The sequence below is a fragment of the Nicotiana tabacum genome, chromosome 13 (assembly GCF_000715075.1).
Source record: "Nicotiana tabacum cultivar K326 chromosome 13, ASM71507v2, whole genome shotgun sequence".
Lineage (NCBI taxonomy): Eukaryota > Viridiplantae > Streptophyta > Magnoliopsida > Solanales > Solanaceae > Nicotiana > Nicotiana tabacum.
In genome coordinates, this window is record NC_134092.1 from 90,185,845 (window position 1) to 90,210,629 (window position 24,785).

At 32.8% G+C, this 24,785-nt stretch overlaps 1 protein-coding gene across 1 annotated transcript; it reads left to right on the forward strand.

Moving 5' to 3' along the window:
• The first annotated feature begins 12,749 nt into the window (after nucleotides 1-12,749).
• LOC107776129 (uncharacterized) lies at nucleotides 12,750-22,825 on the forward strand. The gene is made up of 6 exons (XM_075228140.1): nucleotides 12,750-13,102; nucleotides 19,155-19,263; nucleotides 19,343-19,473; nucleotides 19,596-19,670; nucleotides 19,797-19,943; nucleotides 22,373-22,825. The coding sequence occupies exons 1-6, from the start codon at nucleotides 12,842-12,844 to the stop codon at nucleotides 22,487-22,489; spliced, it is 840 nt and encodes a 279-aa protein (XP_075084241.1). The 5' UTR covers nucleotides 12,750-12,841; the 3' UTR covers nucleotides 22,490-22,825.
• Nucleotides 22,826-24,785: the final 1,960 nt, after the last annotated feature.

Here is a 24,785-nt window from a genome sequence, read left to right on the forward strand (position 1 = left end):
TACTGCTGTACGAATATCAGACTTGTTGAAGTAGTTCAATATATTATTGTATGATGGAATAGATTGTGCCACTGTAAAGTCTTGTTAATTTCTATAACTAATTCCGGCTAAAATTCAAGTTTAAGAATGTAATGTAATTAAACTCGAGATATATGGGATTATTTGAGTGGAACAAGTTATTGGAATGTTTGGGGATAATTTCTTTATCAATGGTTGAGTATTGAATTAATGAGAATTAATAAGTTATCAAACTCACTAGGAAAAACATTATATTACAAGAAGTGAGTATTTGGATTAATATGCATTCAGAATAAAAAGGAATTTAGGAACAATTAGGAATTTGATTATGAAGCTTTGGAAAATTGAATGAGAAAGTAGAGGAACAAAGGAAATTCGTTGTCTGCTAAGCAAAAGAAATAGGAGACAGAGACGAGGGAATCTATCTATAATTAAAAAGAGAGGAAGAAGCATCCTCATTAAGCCAAGTGGCATCATCATAATAAGCCACTTGGTACTGTAGGACAATCCTCCAAAAAAAAAAATAGGAGCTAGAAGATTATTTTAAAAATTCCTTCAAAATTTCAGATTTCTTTATTTTTAAAATATTAAAGATTTTTTCATTTTAACAAGTTAATTGATTCTAAAGCATACATTTATTAATCTTTAAAATTAAAAAGCTGATTTAGATTATTATTTAAAAATTAAACATTAATTGCACATTTTAAAACATACGTTTTTCACTCTTTAACTTTGAACCATGAATACCAAATTTTTTATTTTAAAAAGCTTTATTTAATTCAAATTTCAGATTTATTTATTTATAATAAAATTAACTGATTTTAAAACATACATCTTAAAAATTTAATTGATTTTAAAAGCCGTTGGAGAAGACCCTTGAGGCCCCCAATTGAGCTAGCTTGCTTACTTGATATAAATTGAAAAATCTTTATTGTGTAAGCTCTCTTTCTTTTCTTCTTGATCTCATGGCTATTGATAAAAATCAATCTTTCATGTTCTTAGAAGGTTTTCCTTCTTCTTTAAATCGGATGTCTCGAAGAGACCTTGAGAGTTTTTCTTTCAATTAGGCAATAAAATCACACAAAAAAAAAACGAGTGGAATTTCATGTTATTTTTCAGAAAACATTATAGAACTTTTAGTTTTATGCAAGTCAAGAATATTTGACGGTTCTCTTTATACTGTTTATCACTGGAATTAGATTGTTAAGTTTGTCAATGATAATGTTCATTTTTCCTCAATAAATATCTTCAAGGTACAGTTCATTGCGTTTTCATTAGATCTCTATTATACATGTAATCCACGTGGTTATTGATTTCTCTTCACCCATTCAATATATTATCTGCAACAATTCAACAACTACTCAAAATGAAAACGACAATCTAGGAAATAATTGATGTGAAACAGTATAATGCATATGTTTATCGAACTCTGACATATGATAGAGGTATAGAAGTGTTGTGAGTTGTGACTATATATAGCTATGCATAAAAAGGGAAAGAATTTATTTTATGACTATAGCGATGCATGGAAAGTGAAAGAATTTGATGTTTTTTTTTCTCTTACTGGGCTCAACATATAGTGTGCTATGCACTTCAAAAGCTGAGCCTTCAGGGAAGATGTCAACTTAACTGATGCTTAGATTTGGTTATCAAAGACCAATTCTCCTACTTCACCAATTGGCCTTAATTTTAAGATTTCTTTATAGAAGTTATGGTGACATTATCAATAACAGTTTCATATCACAAATAATTTTTATTGACTTATTATTTTTGTATTTGATTGGTATGCTTCACGTATATAAAACTCATTCCTATATATGAATATGAGAGCATTGATTCAAGAGAGTAGGAAATACTCACATTTTCAATCTATTTTATAATTTGATGCAGAAAATGATTGAGCTAGATGTATTTTGTTTTGTAACGCCAGTCATTTGTTAGTAGGGAAAAGACGTCTCACCTCTAAGATGAGTGATGTTTCTCAATTAATTGTGAATACTTCTCCATTTATTTTAATGCTAATTCAGAGGAAGTCAAAAATATAAAAATTCCACCAAGCCTCGAGGAACTTTTTTCCATCATTGTTTCTCAGTCATAATTTATCCTCCATGAAACATATTTGATTGTTTGGGATAAACACTTAGAGGAATATATTTCAGGAACTTTATTCAACATTATGAGTTTCTTAGAAGTAGAATAGGCTTTTTTTGATATTCAATTTGGTAGTTATAAATTGTGACAAATTAAAGCATAATTTAGTTCTTTATTCTTCACTTACAACCAGTTGATTTTTATTTGAAAAGTTAACAAGTAAAGCTTTATACATTCGAATTAGTGTTTCTACCCAATTCGGCATGAGGCAAACAGTAACAGATAGATAGGTAAGTAGAAATGGAAATATGTTGATGTCGCAATCATGTGCCGTAATGAATACAATAAAATGCAGGCTACTTAAATTTTCAAGACAAAATTAAGGTTTCACTTACCAGATCAGCTATCTTGAAAGAGCTAAATTTTACAGCAACTCTGCGCAAAGATGAAACATTTTCTTTTTTAAAATTGACAAGAAATAACACTTTCTTAAATATATATATCAAATTTTTCTCTTGGAATCCAGGACAATGAGAATCTTACCATGATGAAAAACTTAATTTTTATAATTTTTAAGGATCAAAAACCAGTCTATGATATCTATCCTGACAGAAATCGAGCATTAGCTTTTTACCTCTTACCTTTTTCACAGCAATTGCAAACCCCAGTTAGCTTCACAGCTACTGGGAAAATTTCTAAGAATAGTACTATAATGTGGTCTTGAATCATACTTGGCTCCCAATATTGGCTCCAATAAATTCATCTATTTATTTTTTTGTTTTAATTATTTTGAATTCGATCGTTAAATACATATGTTTCTATTATCTCTCTCCACTCTTCTTTCCTTTGAATTGATTCACGCATCGCGCGGGTACATATACTAGTTAATAAACAAATGAGCAACAAAATGAGATACAGTTAATATACACACAAAAAATAAAGAGAACCAGGGGGCTTTTTCATCTATACCCGGTTTTGGGGTCACCTATACCCATTTTACAAAATTTTTGCAAGTCTACCCACTTTACAATTAACTTCAGATTATCGGGTCTAAAGTTAAAAAAAAGTTAATCTGAAGTGAAAAAATTACACTTCATATGCACTTAAGGCCAAATAGGTCTGAAGTGCAACCAATAATTTTATGCACTTAAGGCCAATACGTTTGAAGTGAAAAAATTACACTTAAGATGCACTTAAGGCCAAAAAGTCTGAAGTGCAACAAACGTTTTCCTACACTTAAGGTCAATAAGTCTGAAGTGAAAAATTACACTTCAGATGCACTTAAGGCCAAATAGGTCTGAAGTGCAACCAATTGTTTCATGCACTTAAGGCCAATAAGACTGAAGTGAAAAATTGCATTTCAGATGCACTTAAGGCCAAAAGGTCTGAAGTGCAACAAACATTTTCCTACACTTAAGGCCAATAAGTCTGAAGTGAAAAATTGCACTTCAGATGCACTTAAGGCCAAATAGGTCTGAAGTGCAACCAATTGTTTCATGCACTTAAGGCCAATAAGACTGAAGTGAAAAATTGCATTTCACATGCACTTAAGGCCAAAAGGTCTGAAGTGCAACAAACGTTTTCCTACACTTAAGGCCAATAAGTCTGAAGTGAAAAATTGCACTTCAGATGCACTTAAGACCAAATAGGTCTGAAGTTTAACCAATGATTTCATGCACTTAAGGCCAATAAGCCTAAAGTGAAAAATTACACTTCAGATGCACTTAAGGCTAGAAGGTCTGAAGTACAACCAACGTTTTCATGCACTTTAGGCGAAATAGGCATGAAGTGCAAATTGCCCAGAAACAGAAATTTATTTCTTCGAATTTTAACAATACAATATACGATTTAATATTTAAATCTACTCTAAATGAGCTTAAATTTGAAACATAACCTCCAAATATCATCAAGAATAAACCGCAATCATCAATTTATCAAAACAACAATAAATATAACGAACCCATTTTGCAACTAAGAAAAAGAAAAAGAAGAAATCCTAAGCAATAGTAAAAAATAAAGCGCCACAATAGCTCACCAATGTAAAACATCATAAACTACCTTAGTAGTAGAAGAAGAAGAAGAAGAAGAAGAAGAAGAAGAAGAAGAACAACAACAACAAAGAAGAAGAAGAACAACAAAGAGGAGAAAGAGACTTAAAGTTGTTTAAACAGTGGGTATAAGTTAAAAAAATTAAAAAGTGAGTACAAGTTACATGGAAGCGACCAAATAGAACGTCCCGTGCAATTTTTACAGAACTAAGGTAACGTAGAATCTTCAAGGAGTTTTTTCTCTAAAATGGATTGGCCTTTCTCACTTTAGGCATGTCATAAATTTTGTCCATCAAGAACTTTTAGTTTTAAGATTGGAGTATTTGCACTCAGAATATAATATTTAGTTTTGAGTCAGTAGATGCATCAGACAACATTTTGTAAATAAATTATCTTTTAAACTTAAGTTCATATTTTCTTTTACAAGAATCTAGAATAGTAACAAATGCACATGTGACCATATATACATCTATTAAAATTATATAATAGTAAATAGTTGATAGTCGTCATGGCATGTGACTCCCCCCCTTCTCTCTCTCTATATACACACACACACACACACACACCCACACACACACACACACTATTTATACGTTTCAAAAATTAGATGATACAATCCCAACCTTAGTTGGTAGAGCTATTAACTTATTATGAAAATAAGCGATATAAGAGAATTCACGAGGAATCTTATATTTCTTTAATATATGCTAATGTGAATTCACAATTATTTTATGCATCTTATCGAACCAAGATGGCCAAATCGGGCATGTCAAATGATAAGAAAATTTATATTAGTAAACTTCAAGTTTACTAATTACTATGGCATATGATTCCTCTATACAAATATTGTAGTACAAATCGGAGGAAAAGATGGGTAACCATATATATTTCTAACCCGCTTTGGTTGTAATAATGTGAAAATATTAAAAATTTTCATTGTATATCTCAATATTATAGCCATTTTGGCCAATAACTTTGGAACTTAATGAGTTTCTTTTGAGACTTACTACAACATCAATACTATGAACAGTTTTATTACACCACATAATAATAGCTCTTCTTGTGCTCTAAATTAATTTTGTACTATCAAATATGTTATCAAATATGTTAGGACACCATCCATATGGTGAATATCCCCTCCATGTAGAAAATTATATTATTATTACCATGGTCAAAATTATTATAGGCAAGACCCATTTAGTTGTTTTACTTTTTTTTTTAAAAATAAATTTTTATAAGGCCTGGCAGAATATTTTTGACGTATTATAGGTATGCGACCAATGACATATTCAAATGCGACTATACAATAATGTTCATTCTATTTGTTACGCTCAAACCTCCCTTAGAAGCTAGTTGTGGAAGTTATCTAATCATGCATAAGCATGTTCTTATTCATAACTTATTACATATTGCCACGTTTACTTTCAGGAATGGGTCTATATTCACAAATTTATTATCTCTTCAAGAAATAGACTATAATCATCTGGACGTGCTTTATTATTATTTTTTATTCTGCATTGATGATAAATGTTGCCTTCAACTTTTGAAGGATTACCTTGAGAACTCTTATTATTTATCTTTTTATAATTACTAAACATGGTGCACCAGGATTCGAACATGGTGTCGTACCCTCATCATGATACACCAATATTACCCTCATGTAATGTTTATCATAATTTGTCTTATTCATTTTAGTAACTGGAACATAATTTTGTACAATCACAAATTCTAGCTTTGATAAATTTGACATAATAAAAATTATCACAAAAATTGTTGAATTAATTTACAGATTTCCCTTTTGGAACAAGTAGTAAATAATATTCCGAATGAATAAGACAAAACATCAACAAAAATGCATGCCGGAATATACAGGGTGACGAAAGCTGGTGGACAGTCGTGAAATATCAAAACGATGAAGAGATTTTTCAACTGTTTTAGGCAAACTCACAAATTAATTTTGGAACAGTGATCCATACGCACTATAACCTCATAAAATGTTATTCACAGTATCACCATATCCTTAATCTTTATTATAAAACATAAGACAAAACTTTTGATAAACCAAAGCCACGAGTTCATTTGGTAAGAACATGTAAGCATACAAAGATTTCGTATTGGACAGTGAGCTAAGCACAAAGAGAAAATGACAAATAAATTAAACATTCAATAAATGACCTATTAGCTTGTTAGATTTCTGTTTTATTCAAATGGTTGATAGATGGAGAGTACTAAGGCATTATGCAATATAATTGTAAATTGCTTATTCTTTCCCAATTCTCAAAATGAGATTAACCAGAACACAGGCTTGCAAGAAGTAAAATTCAACTTTGAAGTCACAGAGTTTGTGCTGATAAAGTCTTAAGAAATTTAGCTCAAAATAACAATATGAAACAAGAAAATATAATAGAGAATAGAAGTAGAAAAGAAGAGAAAACTTTCTTATTTCTTTCTAGTATTTTCTAAAAGTGTATATAACATGATTCTCAATACCTCTATTTATTCAGTAACTTATGAAAGTGTGAAAATTACAATCATAATGGTGAAAAGTAACTTTTTCGGGAGTTATGGATATTCACCATAAAATTTTAATATTTTATAACAATTTTGTTATATTTTATTTAATGTAACTACTTGAAAATTCCACTTAAAAATTATAAGAAAGAAAATAGTGTTATAAAATAAAAACTGTAAAGTAAATAAATCAAAGACAGGTATGGAGAGAGATTGATATATTATTCAGCTTCAAACTGATGTACATAATGAACTAGAATTTTCTATATTTATAGAAGAAAGGAAAATGTTGTGTAAGCTACTATTGCAAGCTGTTGTGTAAGCTAAGTGGAGATCCCCTCCACTGATAATTTGTCCATTATTGCTCAATACACTTATTGATTTGTGCCATGTGTCTACTCAATTAATTCAAGGCTGAGATTAAATAGGTCAGTAAACAACTAAAAATGGTAATGCAATTTCAAATAAATAAAATAACAAAAAGTTTACTGCTAACAGTGTTAGTCTAGTTTCACCGTACTTGCACTTTTCTCTCACTCAATACAACAGGCAGGCCCTGCCATGATGTCATAACCACTAAAAGTACAAGTACGGTGAAACTAGACTAACACTGTTAGCAGTAAACTTTTTGTTATTTTATTTATTTGAAATTGCATTACCATTTTTAGTTGTTTACTGACCTATTTAATCTCAGCCTTGAATTAATTGAGTATGGCACAAATCAGTAAGTGTATTGAACAATAATAAATAAATTATCACTGGAGGGGATCTCCACCCGTGTAAGTTGCTATTGCAAGTTACTGTATAAACTGCTTGTAAGCTCCTACTGCAAGCTGCTGTGTAAGTTTCGTATAAGCTGTTATTGTACCAACCATAGATAATCTTCTACATGGGGTAATATTTATCCACAATGGAATACCGAAATGATAAGTTTATTCAGAAGGCTTATTTCCAATAGAGTACTAAATAGATAAATATATTTACGACGAAATCCAATATGGATAAGCTTCTTCAGGAAGCTTATTTATAATGGAGTACTAAATGGACATTCACAATATAATATATTTATAACACTCCCCCTTGAATATTCATTTAAAAGATAATGCGCCTCACTAAAACCTTACTAGGAAAAATTCCGTGGAAAAATAAAATTCTAGTGAAGCAAAAAGAGTACACTTATCTAGTAATAAGCATTGTTGCCTCATTAAAAATCTTACAAGAAAAATTCCGTAAAAAAAACCTTAGTAAAAGAAAAAGAGTACAACGGGTATTTTACTTCCCCTAATGAAAATCTTGTTTCAAATATTTGAGTCTCCACATTCCAATCTTGTATACCATCTTCTCAAAAGGTGAAGTTGATAAAGATTTAGTGAATAAATCTGTTGATTGTCACTTGAACGGATTTGTTACACATTGATATTACCATTCTTTTGGAGATCATGTGTGAATAATAACTTCGGTAAAATGTGTTTTGTTCTATCTTCTTTTATGAATCCTTCCTTTAATTAGGTTATGCATGCAACATTATCTTTGTATAAAATTGTGGGTCTTTTATCACATTCCAAACCACATTTTTCTCGAATAAAATGAATCATTGATCTCAACCATACACATTCCCTACTTTCTTCATTAATAGCTATTATCTCAGCATGATTTGAAAAAATAACAACAATAGATTACTTTATGGAATGCCATGATATGACAGTACCTCCACATGTAAATACGTACCCGATTTGAGATCGAGCTTTATGGGGATCAGATAAATAACATGCATCTGCATAACCAATAAGATTTGCACTACCTTGGTTAGCATAAAATAACCCATATCAAGAGTTCCCTTTAATTATTGAAATATATGCATAATCCCGTTTCTATGTCTCCGTGTAGAAGAAGAGATATATCTTGCTAGTAAATTAACAGAAAATACTATATCAGGCCTTGTAGCATTAGCAAGATGCATAATTGCACCAATTGCACTGAGATAGGGTATTTCAGGACCAATGAGTTCCTCATCCTCTTTTGGAGGTCGAAACGGAACCGTATTCACTTTAAGTGATCGAACAACCATTGATGTACTTAATGGGTGCACTTTGTCCATATAAAAGTGTTTTAAGACCCTTTATGTATAGGCAGATTGATGGATAAAGATCCCGTCTACTAAATATTCAATTTGCAGACCAAAACAAAATTTTGTCTTTCCAAGATCTTTCATCTTAAATTCTTTCTTAAGATATTCAATTGCCTCTGGAGCTCTTCTAGAGTACCAAAAAAAATTATGTCATAAACATAAACAACAAGTATAATAAATTCTGATGTCATTTTCTTTATAAAAATATATGGACAAATAACATCATTTATGTAACTCTCTTTCAACAAATATTCACTGAGACGATTATACCACATGCGCCCAAATTGCTTTAAATCGTACACAGATTTTTGTAATATGATTGAATACCTTTCCCGAGATTTGAATATGCTTCAAGAATTTTAAATTCTTCAAGAATTTTCATGTAGATTTAATCAAATGAGTCATATAGGTTATGACTTGCATTTAAATGGCATGACCTCTTCAGGTGTCTAGACTACAAGTTTGATCCTCACAATCTTTTACAATATTGTGAACTATATTGTATCAAATATATCATCGACGATCATTTTGTATCGGTTCCAAGCGATATAACTTGTTGAGATCTCATTACTTTCTTTATTTTCAGGTACCTGAACTTCTTCTGTAGTTTCATGAAATATTATGCTCTTCTAGAGCTCATTTCCTCCTTATTATGATCATTTGCTCATATCTTTTGTCAAGGATTGTTACATTTAGAACCGATCGATCTACTACGTTTTATGCATGCAGTAAACTCTATCCTTCACGGACTTTAACTTTACTAGGAGCATTTGCAGCTGAAATATGATATTTAATTTTGGATGAGAAAATGCTTCTGGCATTTGACTTGAATTACCTTTTGAATGAGGATCATATTAGTGATAATTCGATTCATATAGCATATTTTCCAGCTGCTTATTCCATCCCCAAATGTTAGAAAAACTAACATATATCCCCAATCTTCTTTGGAAAACCTATCTTTGTGCATTGTAATAGAGAAACTAATCATATACCACATATCTAAAGTTATGAGATAGTAAAAATACTTGATTTCTGATCCTAAACCAATTGTGATGGAGGACTTATCATATCTTGTTGGTCTGATGCATAAAAGTTTTGTTGTATGCAATTTAGAAAATTATAGACCAACACAGGAAGCTTTGTTCTTATAAGCAATAGGTTAGATAATAATAGAAGGTATTCAATGCTAAATTAATTTGGATATAGACCAGCATTATCAAGATGATATGTCTTGACTTCATAATCTGGAAATTATGCTCTTAATTGAAAAAAGCAATTTTAAATGCCAAACTCTATGTTGATAATAAATACACATGTAACCATCTAATATATGCATCTATAAGTAGTTCACATGATAGGTGAATGGGCTCATATTCACCTTTTATATATTCTAGAATTCAAGGGTCTTAGTCCCAACTTTAGCTGGTATAATCAATTTATTATGAAAACAAGCAACACATGAGAATTTTTGAAGAATCTTCTAATTCTTCAATATATGCATATCATAATTCTCAATTAGTTCATCATACTTAAATCAGATGGCAATATCGGTTATACTGGCTAATACCTTATTTGCACTTGAAAACTTCAAGTTTATCATGACATGTGCTATCTTTGAGTAAACTTCTGATTTTTTGTGACATAAAAATTTGCATCAGTAAAGTTCTGGTTTACTGTGGCTACTTTTGTATCAGTAAATTTCTGGTTTGCAATAGCTACTTTTGCCTCAGTAAAACTTCTGGTTTACTGCGACTGTTTTTGCATTAGTAAACTTCGAATTTAGTGTGACACGTAATGTAGTACATATCTAAGAATAAGGTGGGTAACTTCTCACATACATATTATTTTACCCCCTATGATTGTGAAAACATTAAGATTTTCAATCTTTCAATCATTTGTAGTCTTAATATGATAGCCATTTGTATTAGTAAACTTCGGGTTTACTACAACATATATTTTGACCATAATCATATAATATAAATTACATATTTGTATATAAGCTCTTCGAGAGCCTTTATTTATTATCCACAATCTAATATTATTCGGGCAATATTGGTGTCATGTATCTTCTAGACAAACAGTTAGCTCTTTAGGAGTTTTTGATATATTTTTTTACTATCAAATGTTGCTCAGACACTTTTGATATCATAAGAGAAAATCATAATCAAATAAACAATATAAAGATCTTATTAAATTCATAAATGAAGAAAATTAAGAATTTCAATATTTCTACATAGTTGTTACATCCTTCAAGGAAAGATACATGAATTGTTATTTTCTTTGAGAAAATCAATAACAACTAACCATAATATATCAATGTGGTTATAATATAAAGCATTCTACAAGAATTCTTTTGCCATAGAAGGATACTTAATAAAATTATCCAAAATGTTTGATGTATAACAAGTACGTGCGGCAATGATGTTTATGCCACAAAAATATATTTATATCCTTTGTTATTCTACCTCTTTAGGAGGTGACTTGCGGCATTTCTTCATTCACTTCAAGGAATGAAAACGTGCTTCAAAAATAACTTTGAATAGCTCATTATTTTATTTAAGCACATAAAGACATTGTTTCATAATATTTCCCTACTTCATGAGGATGTTTCAATTGCTTACTACTTCATGGGCAAATTTGAAATACAAAATATTGAGTATATATTCTCTCAATTGTACTACCTCTTTGGAGGTAAATTGTGACATCTTCACAACCAAGAGTGCGTTCATATTTACAAGCTTTATTAATATTGTCACATTCACTTCAAGGAATAGATTAATATTATCAAAAGTTCTCTTCCTTCACGAGATGCAACATAATTATCTGAATGTGCAATAACCACATTAAATTGTGATGATGTCTAACCTCTTTTAATATAGTTGCTATTTTAGGAGCAAATCGAGGTATGCATGTAATATAGAAATTTTTTCTCTAACTTACAAAATTTAGTTACAATGATATATACGAGACATAGGCACTTCTGGTGGTTGTATATTTCTTGTAAACTCTGCTGGAGTTTAAGTTGATCTAACAATGTTATCCACTTTGTAATCCTTTATTAAGATAATTAGGATGAAAACAAATACGAAAATAGGTACTGTATACGTAATACATAACCAAGCAAGTGATGATAAAGATATTAAACCAAATATAAGAAAAATGCTCAAATTACTTTACACAAATTTGGCCAATCGAGAGGTAAGTGATATCTACATCACTACTATCAATAAGGAAAGCTCACCACCTCAAGGATATAATATGCCTTATGATTCATAATGAACAAGATCTAACCACGGACGCAAGAGCATCGCCTTACATCGAAGATGAATACTGAAATAGAAATTAAATTCGAAGTAAGTACTCAAAATGGCAGAGTCTTGTGCTGATAACGTGTTATAAAATAAAAACAGTAAGATAAATAAATCAAAGACAAGTATAGAGAGAGATTGATATATTATTCAACTTCAAACAGATGTACATAATGAACTGAAATCTCCTGTATATATAGAAAAAATGAAGTTGTTGTGTAAACTGCTACTGCAAGATTTATATAAGTTGCTACTGCAAGGTGCTGTATAAGATGCTTGTAAACTTCTACTGCAAGCTGTTGTGTAAGCCTCTTGTAAATTGTTATTATACCAGCTATAGATAATCTTCTACAGGGAGTAATATTTATCCACAATGGAGTACCGAAATGATATACTTCTTGAGGAGGCTTATTTCTAATAAAGTACTAAATAGATAAATATATTTACGACGACATCTAATATGGATAAGATTCTTGAGGAAACTTATTTACAACGGAGTACGTACATGCACAATATAATATATTTATAACAAAGAAAAAATTCGATATTATAAATGTTTTTCCGCCAGAATCTTTTCCTTTTAATTTTTTTCCCTTCGCGTTATTTTCCCATATAAGCATTATTATTATTTTTAATTTGGAAAAATCTTGCATGGTTCGTTACAGAGGATTCCTTTAAATGCTCACAAAATCCGAAAACCCCAACTTCCGTATAGCGTAGCACCACGACAATCGCAAATGGCGGAGAAAATCAGCGGAAGCAACCTCAAGAGCGCAGCCGTGACGATGAACAGCCATTTGGAGATGAATAAACCGGACAGAAATGTGTGGCTGATGAAATGCCCTACCCTTGTCTCCACATTCTTCCAGCAACATCTACATTCTTCTTCAACTCCTCTTAACATTGACAATGACGGCCTCTCTTCCTTTGTTTCTCCTGCGCCTGTCGCTAAAGTCGTCGTCGCCGTTGATCCTCTCCTCTCCAATGATGCTACTCAGGTACCTACTTACACGTGCAAATTAATATTGAAGTTTATGTTTTTTAGTCTCCTCTGTTTTGCTTCTTTTGTAAAAAATATATTTAATTTGTCGTTATTTTTTCCATTGCGGACTCTTTATCAATGTCGGTTGTATGTATAAAAGGGCAGCCCCGGTGTACAAACATACCGCAATCAGGCAAGGTCCGGGAAGGGCCACACTCCAAGGGGGTGTTATATGAGTTTTTCTTTTTGGTCTTCTGATGAGCAGTTAACTGCGGCTTGTAGGGTTTATATTGTTTTCTACGATTCTTTGATTGAATGTGTTGGTTTTAGATGTATGAAGCTTTTAGAAGAATGCTTAGTTTGCTTGTCTCACATTTTTCTGGTCCCGGGGGAGGGGTTTGATTTGCGATGGGTGTGGATACTCTGTGGGCATTCTTCAAATAGACTAAAGATTAGCATAAAACCCATACCAGATAGACATATACTTGTACTTTACCCATACTAAGTACGTATTTAATTAACCTAGAATAGCTACTTACTATGATTGCCTAAGCCTTGGTGGTGGAGAGTTACCCGTATCTGTGTTGGTAGGAGGTAACAAGTATCCAGTGCAATAGTGTCGCCAAAAAAAAGCTACTCAATATGATAGAGCCACTTGCTTAACCAAATGCCATCAAAGGGTGGGACCACAATGCTATGACTCCTGGTGGGAGTGTTATCACTAACATTAGAAGGCTGCGCATCCATCAGTGGGCTTATCTATGTGAACTGGGGAATCAGTACTTCTCTTATCTCCTAGAGATAAAGCATGTCTCTCGTCAGTCATCCTTCAAAGTTCATCCATCAACCTTGTATTGCCATCAAATTTTCTCGCTAGAGTTCCCTATAGCGGGTGTTTTCTACCATTGATTCCGATTACTCTCCCATAATCAACAGACTCTGATATCAAATGATATACTGAAACAGGGAAGGAAATGAGTGCTTCTGAAGAACATATATTAAATTTTTTCTTTGATTGAACTCTTGTAATGGACCAGATTATTGTGTAATCAGAAAAAAGGAAAGAAAAATTTAGGGAGAGAAAGAGAAAGGAGGAAATTGCATTAACTTCTCAACTGGACTCGCATTTACTCTCAATTGGTTTTAAGGAAGTCAAATGGTAGTTATAACTAGTGGCTCAAAATAACAGCCTAACTACGAGGGAGCACGTACATTTTGTCAAGGTTCCAGCTTTTGATTTGAATTGAAATTTCAGGAGGACTTGGATAATTATGTTTTTGCATTCATCTGTATGAGGAGTTTAAGATGTTAATTACCATGGAAGAACATATTAATTTTTTTTTTTGAATAATTTAACTAGTGTTACAGCAAATATCAAACTGAACTCGTTAATTAATTTTAATTCCTAAAAGCATAGAATGGTGTCAGATATCATGTAAATTCAAAGAAGGAAATTTACGATTCTAAGAGGTTAGTAATGTGACTGTAGTGAGGTAACAAATTGTTTGGTTGTTGATAAAGGATGATAAATTGTTCGATCATTAATAAAGGGCCATGAAATGTTTAATTCTTCTTGTTTCTTTAACACTAGTAGCTATAAATCAAGTATACAATATGAAAGTGGTATATAACTTAGGTGTGATATTGAGAAGCTATGTTTCTAGTTTAAATTTGGTCACAATTTTATACTTGATCTCTTAGAGGAACTCACAGTTGCATTTTGTCCCATGGGTATATAATGTTTGATTATTGATAACGGGTGATGAATTGTTTGATTAGTAGTAAAGGGCCATAGATGTTTAACCTTCTTGTTCCTTTAACTTTGGTAGCTAAACATCTAGTAGACAATGTTGAAGTGGAATCTAACTTAGGAGTGATATTAAGAAGCTATGTTTTCTGGTTTACATTGGTTGCAGTTTTATACTCGATCTCTCTCTAGCAGTGGTCATTTTACCCCATGGGTGTATATGCTGGAACTTAGTGTCATTGTTGAGTTGGAGCCTGTATAACAAAATATGATATCTCAGCAAGTTTTGAGATGAACCTGATGTATCACCTACTGATTTCTTGTTTAGAAGAGGCCCTTTTTTTTTTTTTCTTTTTCTGGGGTTGGGGTGTAAGAGCACATATGTCTATTCCATTTTCTTGCTATGTAACTTCCTGATTCTTATTTCCTATTCATTGGAATAAAATGGATATAAACAACTTCCATTTTCCTCAAATAAATGGTGAGTGGAACAATTAACAAATAATTACACAGTAAACCTAACCTGCTCCAGCAACCACTAATCTTGCCCATTTAATTTTTTTCAAATAATTTTGCCCATTAGTTTTCGAAAAGGTAACAAGTTGCAAGGAATTTTGTTTTTCTTTAAGGAAAAGACTACCATATCAAGGAAACTCCAGCCTCTTATGTCTCCTTTAAGCACATGTTGAAGAATAAAGCTTAAAATATATTTATTGAAATGTATAGCATGATGAAGCATTTTTTTAGTGAAATGCTCAACTAATATGCATGATAATTGAAAAGCTATAAAAAGGTGAAGAGGAAAGATAGAATTAACAGCAGCATTTCCCCCAGGGGAGGGGGGCAGTGGCTATGGATTGAAGCAGGAACTTATAAGTTTACTTTTGTTTGTGGACAAATCCATCAGTAGAAACTAATTGAGGGCCTATTAGCTACTTAGGCTAGATGCCACAAAAATAAGTTTATAGTAAGTTGAGAAGGACCTGAAAGTGTGCTCTAAATGGAAAAACATACATTGCTGTTACTTGGACAGTGTTACTTTATGGTCTATGTTTAAGCAATGTCAACAATTGTAACTGGATATACGAGAGGCAATTGCAAAGAGGTTTTTCTATTCACTACAGAAGTATGGATTAAGACTGTTATCTTTTATGTTCTTTTTCTTGGTGATCTATAACTTCTATAACACTCTCTGATAGTATTCAAACAAGACGATATTGCTGAAATCAGTAATTTGAGAATTTTCTTTTTGTTGCTACAATGCTGATTCTTTTTCTCATTTTTACCGGTATAGCTATCCAAAGTACAATTTGTCAAACATTCTATATTGGCACATCTCTTTGGTTAAAATAATAAAGTGCTCCTCTAGCATAGTACACCATGCACAATCCATTTGAAGGGCAGTGCTTGTGGTTGTGATAGTGTGTTTCTTAAACCTACTATAGTACAGTTCCTTCATATGATTGAGCTCAAGTAATTAAACTTCTATGGCAGATTTCTGGCTGGAAAATCTGGTTTGAAGGGGGACTAAACTCTGAGATTTATATGTAGTTGTGTATGTATGATGGATTATTTGTGTATCTGGTATACATAACATGTGTAGATATTCGGTTGCTCAAAATGCTTTCAGTTCTCTATCCAGGAAGGGGACTAGTTAAGCTTTGGTTGCATGGTACTTGGTTTCACGTAAACTTCCGCCGGATAAAGTTTTACATGGATAGAGAAGTTGCACAGAGGAATTCACGTATACTTGTCCTAGTATATGTTTTCTTGAGTGGTTCATGTGATACTTTGTCCAATAGCTTTTAAATGCATTTGGTACAAGTAAGTGCAGTAATTGAGCTGGGAAGTGGATTGCACATGATCTAGAACATTTAGATATGAGGCCAAACTAGGATTATCTTGCATCTCAAAACTGAATATGATATATTGATTTTGCATTCAATTGTTTGCTCAGTTATACCCGTAATGTGCAACACATGATAATACCACTTGGTTTAGACGTAATAACTACAAGATGGAATTATTTTGACACCTTCATATCCTGCTATCTTTGCATAAGTGTCCCAGCAAGTCGGTCTGTCGGAGAGCTATTTGGAGCTCAAAAGTATGAACTGCCACGTTTTGTTTGGGTAGAAAGAATTGTGTGGGAGCAGGGGAAATAAAAAGGAGGTCTGGGTTTTTTCTCTTGGTATGGAATTCGTAGAGAGTGGAATAAAAGTGGAGGGATTATTACCCTTTCGTGTTCTTTTCATCCCCCTCTGAAGCTGATCTGGATGAGAAGTATCTTTCTATTTCTTTCCTTCCGACCCTACCCAACAATTGGAATAAAAGTGCCGTAATCCACTTAAAGGAAGTAAATCATTGAGTGTCTTCTATCCTTTACCATTCCCCTTAGCTTCATGGAGTCAAACATAACTTTTACAATGTGCCTTTCGCTTGGGATGAAACCCAAAGTGCAATCGTCACAACTGAGGAGTGTACTTATCTGATGGCATGTGTTCAAAGTGCAAACATTATGGAAGCAAAGGATGTAGATTATCTAAATGTTTCACTGTAATGTTGTTTCACTTTCTTCTTTTTTGGTCCATCATTTTGTGTCTCTTTGAGGTCCAATGGCTTCTATCCCGATGTTAAATCTGAAGAAAAAGAAACTCACATGTTTTTTTTTCAATAGTGAAACTCACAGTTTTTTAATAATGTAGAAAATGTTAATTGGAAGATTACCTTTTCTTCTGTATATTGTTGGAGAAAAGGAAAAAAAGGTCGTCATTGTGTGGATGTCTGCTTTTTTTTTTTTTTTGTAATATAGAGCCTTGTGCATCTTTTAATATTCCCTTTTCAGTATTCTCCTTATGCCTTATAATGAAATGACATTAATTTGTCTAATAGTTACCTACACAAGGAAGTCAACGATTTTGTGTTTTTTAAGATGTACTAGCATTAAAATAAAGTTACCCCAACGTCTCGGATATTGTTAGATAGTTATGTATAAATAATTCTAGTCCCATACGTAGTAGGAGTAGAATATGTCCTGGTCCCATATGTAGTAGGAGTAGAATATGTAATATATATAGGGCTCATTGTATCATTGTTAATAAATAGATTTTTCTCCCGTGCATTCTCACACATAGTTTATATAGAATTCAGTAAACATAGCCTAATAGATTGCTGATTCATTTCTCTCATTTTCTTCCCCTTTCCTATACCTGGTGGGTTCTCTGCTCCTATTTTTTACAGCTTATCTGTGTTAGTATATCAAGAGCATTACCTAGAGTACTTAAGAAGAAAGACATGGCAATAGCTGATGAATTGAGTTGGAGAGATAGGTGTGTCTGATATCTATTTAGTGAATCTCCATACTTCATTAAAAAATGTCTGATTGTATGCTATGCTTATGAAACCAGATTCTTCTGAAAGACTCCCACACCTTTGTAAAACACGGGACATGTTGAACATGCAAGGGACGTGCCCTTCCCACAATTAATCATCTTTAGAAGTATTTTGCATTGTTTGACAGCACAGTCATACTTGTACTGTCAAAATTAGATCTTCAAATCTTTTATGAACTGGTTCAGATAGGATAGAAAGTGAGGATCATCCATCACTTCCTAATTATGTGGAAGGGACATCTATCTAATCAGATCGATTGCGTAAAGCCTGTGACAGCAATGCAATTGTAGTTATGTGAGAATATGTTTCTCTTTACATGCTTTGTTATTTGATATCGTCATGCATATTGTATAGTACCATTAATATGGATCTCTTATCTAAACTATTCCATGTAATGTTGTTTCCTGAACTTCAAAGAAGTCTCATGTCCGGAAGTTTCTGATTATGTTTGCTTTTTGGATATATCACGCTCTCCGTGGGCCTCAAGGGCCTAACCCTTCTGCTGTAAGAAATAAGATCCCTGTTCAGGAGCTTTTTAATAAAAAAACCTTCTACTCATTTTTTTTTAAAGAAGAACGAATGGTGCAAGCTTTGTTTTTTTCTATATTATCGATTGTATATACGTTTTTCCATATCCTTATGACAGAGTAAATAGTTCCTCTTCTTCTTTCAAGGACTGGGGCTTAATGTGCTTTAGGATGCAACCGACTTTCCATGTGTTTTACAAAATAGTCAACAAATTCTCTGCTCTGTTATTTATAAGATCTTGCGAAAAATGCTTTTGATGTAACATCAGTCGTTTTTCATTTCATCTGTCAATCTTTTCAGGTCAAGGAGAGAGTTGCAGTAATTTATTAGCATGCCAGTCCTCTTTGCTATCAATATCTTTTTCCTTCCAATTTTCATACATTATTTGCATGATGACCAGTTTACCATGGAATTGGCTGGCACTTCATCTGGAAACATGCCCACTCTCTACTCCATGGACATGTCTACAGATTTTGTTCCGATGTCTATATTTTCCGAGTCAGCTCAAGGTGAGGACCTCTTAATGGTTTGACAGCTGCATCTGTGAGATTATTTCACATCATGCTGAATGAAAATTCTATTTTGTAGGAAGGCTTTCTGTGGAAGGAAAGATATACCAAAAATTTGATATGAAGCCTCATCATGAAAACAGTGAGAACTACGGAAAATTATGCCGTGAGAGGACCAATAAGTACATGACAAAAAGTAGACAGATTCAGGTACGGTTACTAGTACCTTTTTCCTGGTTGGATATTGGCTTATTTGTATAGCCACTTCGATGTTGGATATATTGATTTATTTTTTTTAGTTGCTTTTGAACCTGCTTTTTTCTGATTCGCAGGTTATTGACAACGATAATGCGAGACATATGAGGCCTATGCCTGGATTTTTTGCTACTAAGGCTTCTGGATCTGCAGTAATTTTCAGCTTCTAATGTTTAATCTTTTGTGTTCAGCATCTAATCTTGTGGCTACAAAGATAGAATGTGTGAATATGATCAAATTTAGGTCACAAAGTTAAAATAACCACCTTTAATTAACAGGATAAGAAGAAGGTACCAAGTAAGGGATTAGAAATGAAAAGAACAAGGAGGGACCGCGATGAAATGGAAGAAATCATGTTTAAACTCTTTGAGAGGCAACCAAATTGGACACTGAAACAGCTGGTCCATGAGACGGACCAGCCTGAGGTATGTCTGCTTAGAGCTCAATTTCCCAATTGTTCCTTTGCCCCTCTTTTAAAGTATGTCGTTCATCAGTTGAGTACTTTCATGGTCTAGATGGAATTGCTGGATCTTGTTTTGCACAGTTGCTTGCTTATCAAAGTACTAAAGAGCTGTTGAGCATCATTCTCCGTGTGTTCTTGTGATTAACCTAAATTTAGATTTTATGCTTGCTTGACTATTTTTGTTACAACAACGGCCTACTATTACTCCTCAGTCCCAAACAAGTTAGTCGGCTATATGAATCTTCACTGACCATGTTGCTTGACTATTGTTGTTAATTATTTATTTATTTTCATTAGAAGGATTTTTTTTACCAGTGGAAAATAGAGCAGAGGATTACCTTCTACTAATGTAAGACAAAAACACAACTCTAATCCATATATGTTGTTTTAAGAGAAATTGATACTGAAGTATCCTGTTATTTTTCTGCATTGAAATAGACCAGCAAACAGCTACCATAGCTCCTCTTTAATAAGGCTGTTATCGTTCTTGCTGTGACCGGAATCCAAATATACATCTCATGGTTGTGTTGAACCTTGTCGAATACTCAAATTCAAGTTACTTCAGGTGTACTTGATATTGTCATTTGGATTAATATATCATCATATGCCACCAGATTCAATTATTTTCAGTTGCCTTGGAAGTTTAGCAGATTATATTTTTTTTGCTTCGAGGCCCTATCAATCTCCTAGTACTGTGCCTGATTCTGTTGGATGCAGGACATCTTTGTGTCTCAAGCCAGATCTCCATCTCATTTATGGTTTAGTCCTTTAAACTTTAAAACAATGTTTCATGCGCGCTGCTGATTGTCTGTAATATTATTAGTTAATTTTTATCGAGCAGGTTACTTTCTCCTTTACAAGGTTTAAGCGTGGTGCGGGCCCTACAGTAAGAATGCCCTTGCTTTTAATAAGTGCCTAGGAGTAAGAATAGATTAGTTAGCTATTTGGGTTAAGTAGACATTATGCATGAGAAGAGTCATGCATTTTCCGAACGACATATAAATCAAAATATTGTTGGAGCAATTAGCAAATTATTAGAGATTATCTTGTTTCAGCATAGAGATAGTTATTCGTGGACAGATGTGAAATTTAGATGTGAAATTTAGATAACTCTTAATTTTGTCTTAAAAGTCAAGTATTAAGTATTGGAATGAAATTGACCTAAATAGAGGGGAATGGATATAAAGGATCCATATAGTACAACTGATTTGCGATTGCGGAGTAGTTGATTGATGTATTACATATTTGTTTCTTCTTAGCTAGTATTAATGTTCATCTATGTGCACTAACTTGTCTAAGGCAAAAAACTTAATAGAGTATATTCTCACCCCTAAAAATGTTTTCAGATTGTTTCCAGACGTAGATGTGTTTGGTATGGAGGAAAATATATTTTGGGAAATGTTTAACAATTTTCCCATTTGGTTGGCCTAAGATTACTTTTCCTTAAAATGCTGGAAAACAACTTCCCTGGCATGCTAGGGGAAGTCATTTTCCATGCACATCTCAGGCGCTAGACACACGCTCATAACTTCTGACTACTGTGCATTGCTGAATAGTTGCATATTCTTAATTTCTGACCGGGCCATGTGCATAACTTAAGTTTGCTCTCCTTTTGTACTCCCTCCCCCCTCCACACACACACACACAAAGAATAGAGATACTCCAAAACCTGCAAGTTAGAATAGTTGCACATTTGTGTAACATCTCCCTTCCTACCTATATCAATATTGCAAGAATGGGCTTGAATATTTGTTGTACATTATTTCACTTTCTCTACAGCTTGTATCCGCAACTATGTTGGTCGGACTCTTCGAAATGTCACCGGGTGCGTGTCAGATCCTCCAAAAGTAGAGCATTTTTGGAGGATCTGATACAGGTGCGGTAATATTTTGGAGAGTCCGCGTAACATAGATCCGCAACCACAATGGATGCATATCTTGTTTTGTGGGTGGGGTTGGAGTAGGAGTACTGGAAACTACTTCTTGTTAGATGGTCTGGCCAACCAAACATTGAAAAAGTTATTCTCTACTCACCTGACAAACACCAGAACATATGTGAGAAGCCATTTATTTTCCCATGGGAAAACATTTTCCTAGGGTTCTCCTCCGTACCAAAGACACCCCGTAATCGTGAAGTTTCCTCAAGCATAAACTTACCAGAGAAGATTTTTTTTTTTCTTTTCTTGAAGAGTGTTTCTGCCATGTTCACTTGTTAGTATAGTTTCCCCTTTAACCAGTGGAGTTAAACAGGACTACCAATTATAAATCAGAAGCTGCAAAGTGTTGATTACTTTAGACCGACAGTCTGGTGTTCACTTCTGATGGATTATTGTTTCATGAGAATGATTAGCAGATGTTTTTTCTTCTATTTAACCTAGTTGTCTTGTTGCAGCAATTTATGAAAGACATGCTCAAACTTCTCTGCATCTACAATAATAAGGGCGCTCATCAAGGCACTTACGAGCTGAAGCCTGAGTACAAGAGGTCAGAAGACAAGCCTGATTCTTGAATCTTGATTATTCATTGCATAATTAAGCTTTCTTGTCAGAGGCCTTAGCCATCAGCCAGGAGAAAACACCAATTGTTTCAATTCTTTTTGTGCATAAGATCAAGTTTAGAGAAATCCTAGTATATTTGCTTTATTCAAATCAATTATCTTCTACCTTTAGATTGCTTATCTTTTCAGCAAACTAGAATAATAGAGTGATAGAGGAAAAGCCGCCAGAAACGAAGCATATATTTTTGGAAAAGGGAAGTATCTGAAAATCATAAGGACATTCACGTCACTGGACAACTATTCTTTGCTGGCAGATTTATTAGATGTCAAGTTGTCAACTTTGACTTTAAGCTAAATATACGCACGTTCTTCCTTATATAGCCCATTGAGATGGGCCACAAAAGGTGGACATTAGGTAATTGGTAGGGATGTACAAATGAAATCGACAAACTGTACCAACCCGATAATCCGAATCAAACCGAGAAAAAAAATTCGACTATGGTTTGGTTTGATTTGGTTTGGTGTTGAAAAAAAAACCCGACCATATTTGGTTTGGTTTGGTTTTAACTAAAAAAAGTCAAACCGAAACCAAACCAACCCGACATTATATATATAGATGTTTTAAATATATTTAATGCTTAAACATATTTATTGTAGTGTAGTTTATAAATATTTCTTAAGTTTTTTTATAGTTTTATCTTTTAACGTATTATTTCAAGCTTGTGCTTATAATTTTTGGATGCTCCAATAAGTTTTATAGTCCATAAATGTTAGTAACTCAAATAAATCGTAAACCAAAATCAAATCAATATTAATGCTAATAAAAGACATTCAATTCAATTGTACTATAAATGAAAATAGTGTTGGATATCTATTTTTTAGTTTTTTATGGTTTAGATAAAATGTATAACTTATTTTTCTTTTAGTGGTTAGTCATGTAAATAATAATACTTATTAGTCGTAGTTTTAAATTATGTTTGTTTTAATTATGGCTTATTAATAATATTTATTTTATGCGATTTTATTATCTTTATTGTTGAATATTTTATTACAATGCCATGACTCATCTCATATTTATGTTATTTTATTAAAAAAATACCTTATATAGTTCTGTCTTACTAGGATTAAAGAAATATTTGGAGCACAAATTTTACGTTTTGTGCTATGAAGACTTCATGAAAAAAAATTCGAAAAATCCGAGAAAAATCGAAATTAAAAAATCCGACTTTTATTGGTTTGATTTGGTATTTAGATTTAATAACCCGATACAATTGGTTTGGTTTGGTAATTAGAAAATCCGAATCAACCCGAGATATGTAACCTATAGTAATAGGTATGAGTAACTTGAGTTGAATTTGGCTCTTAAATGTTTTGACTTTCGTGTTCTCTTGCCAAAATTTTGCATGAAGATTCGTGGTTAGTCGTCTTACCAACTTTGACAATGTCCTTGACATACCTTCCCACCCACTTTGGTGCACGTATGAAGGGATTGGGTGTTTGTAAATTTGACCAATTCTCTTGTTGCGAAGTTTGTTTACGAAAAGTCAGTGCGAGAGACATGCGCCAAAATTCGGCACAAAATGTTGAAAATTACAGAATTGACATTTTCTATAGAATTTTTGGAACATTTGATATTCAGATGAACCACATAGTAATGGACGTAACAAGGTAATGCTGCTAGCTATCAAAATATCGGATTCATGTTTCAAAACACTACAAGAATACGTCTTTAAGATAAATTCAAAAGTGGTGTCAAAATAAACTAATTGTTTCATTATTATTTACAATGTCAAAAGATATGTTCTAGTATTTTGAGTGTAGTTCATGAAAAGAGAGTATTGTCTGAGTCATAGGTAAAAAATAAATCAGATGAAGTCAACTTTGTTCTAGTATTTTAAGTATAGTACCATATACTATATTTTATTATGTTAATGGCTTCATATCATCTCTATTGTTCAGGTAGTTGACCTGTCACATTAGCGCAAATATTAGTTGGCCATCTGAAATTTTAATTTAGAGAAAATTAAGACTTTGGTAAACAAACCCGTTTGTTTAAAAAGGGATGAAACTTGCAATATGATTTGGTGTGTCAACTCTAGGGCAAGAGTTTTATTTTTAATTACCTAAGTGTGTATGAACTCCGTTTATTCAGTTTCCTATGAAATTATTAGATGGACTTTCAGTCTCTACGAATTAGTTGTTCTCGTATTAGTTTGCCAAACTTAATAGTGTGCCTAATATTTTCCAATGGCCAACTTAATTCATACTATCTACTATCTAGCATACTACCTACTACATGCTTCTTTTC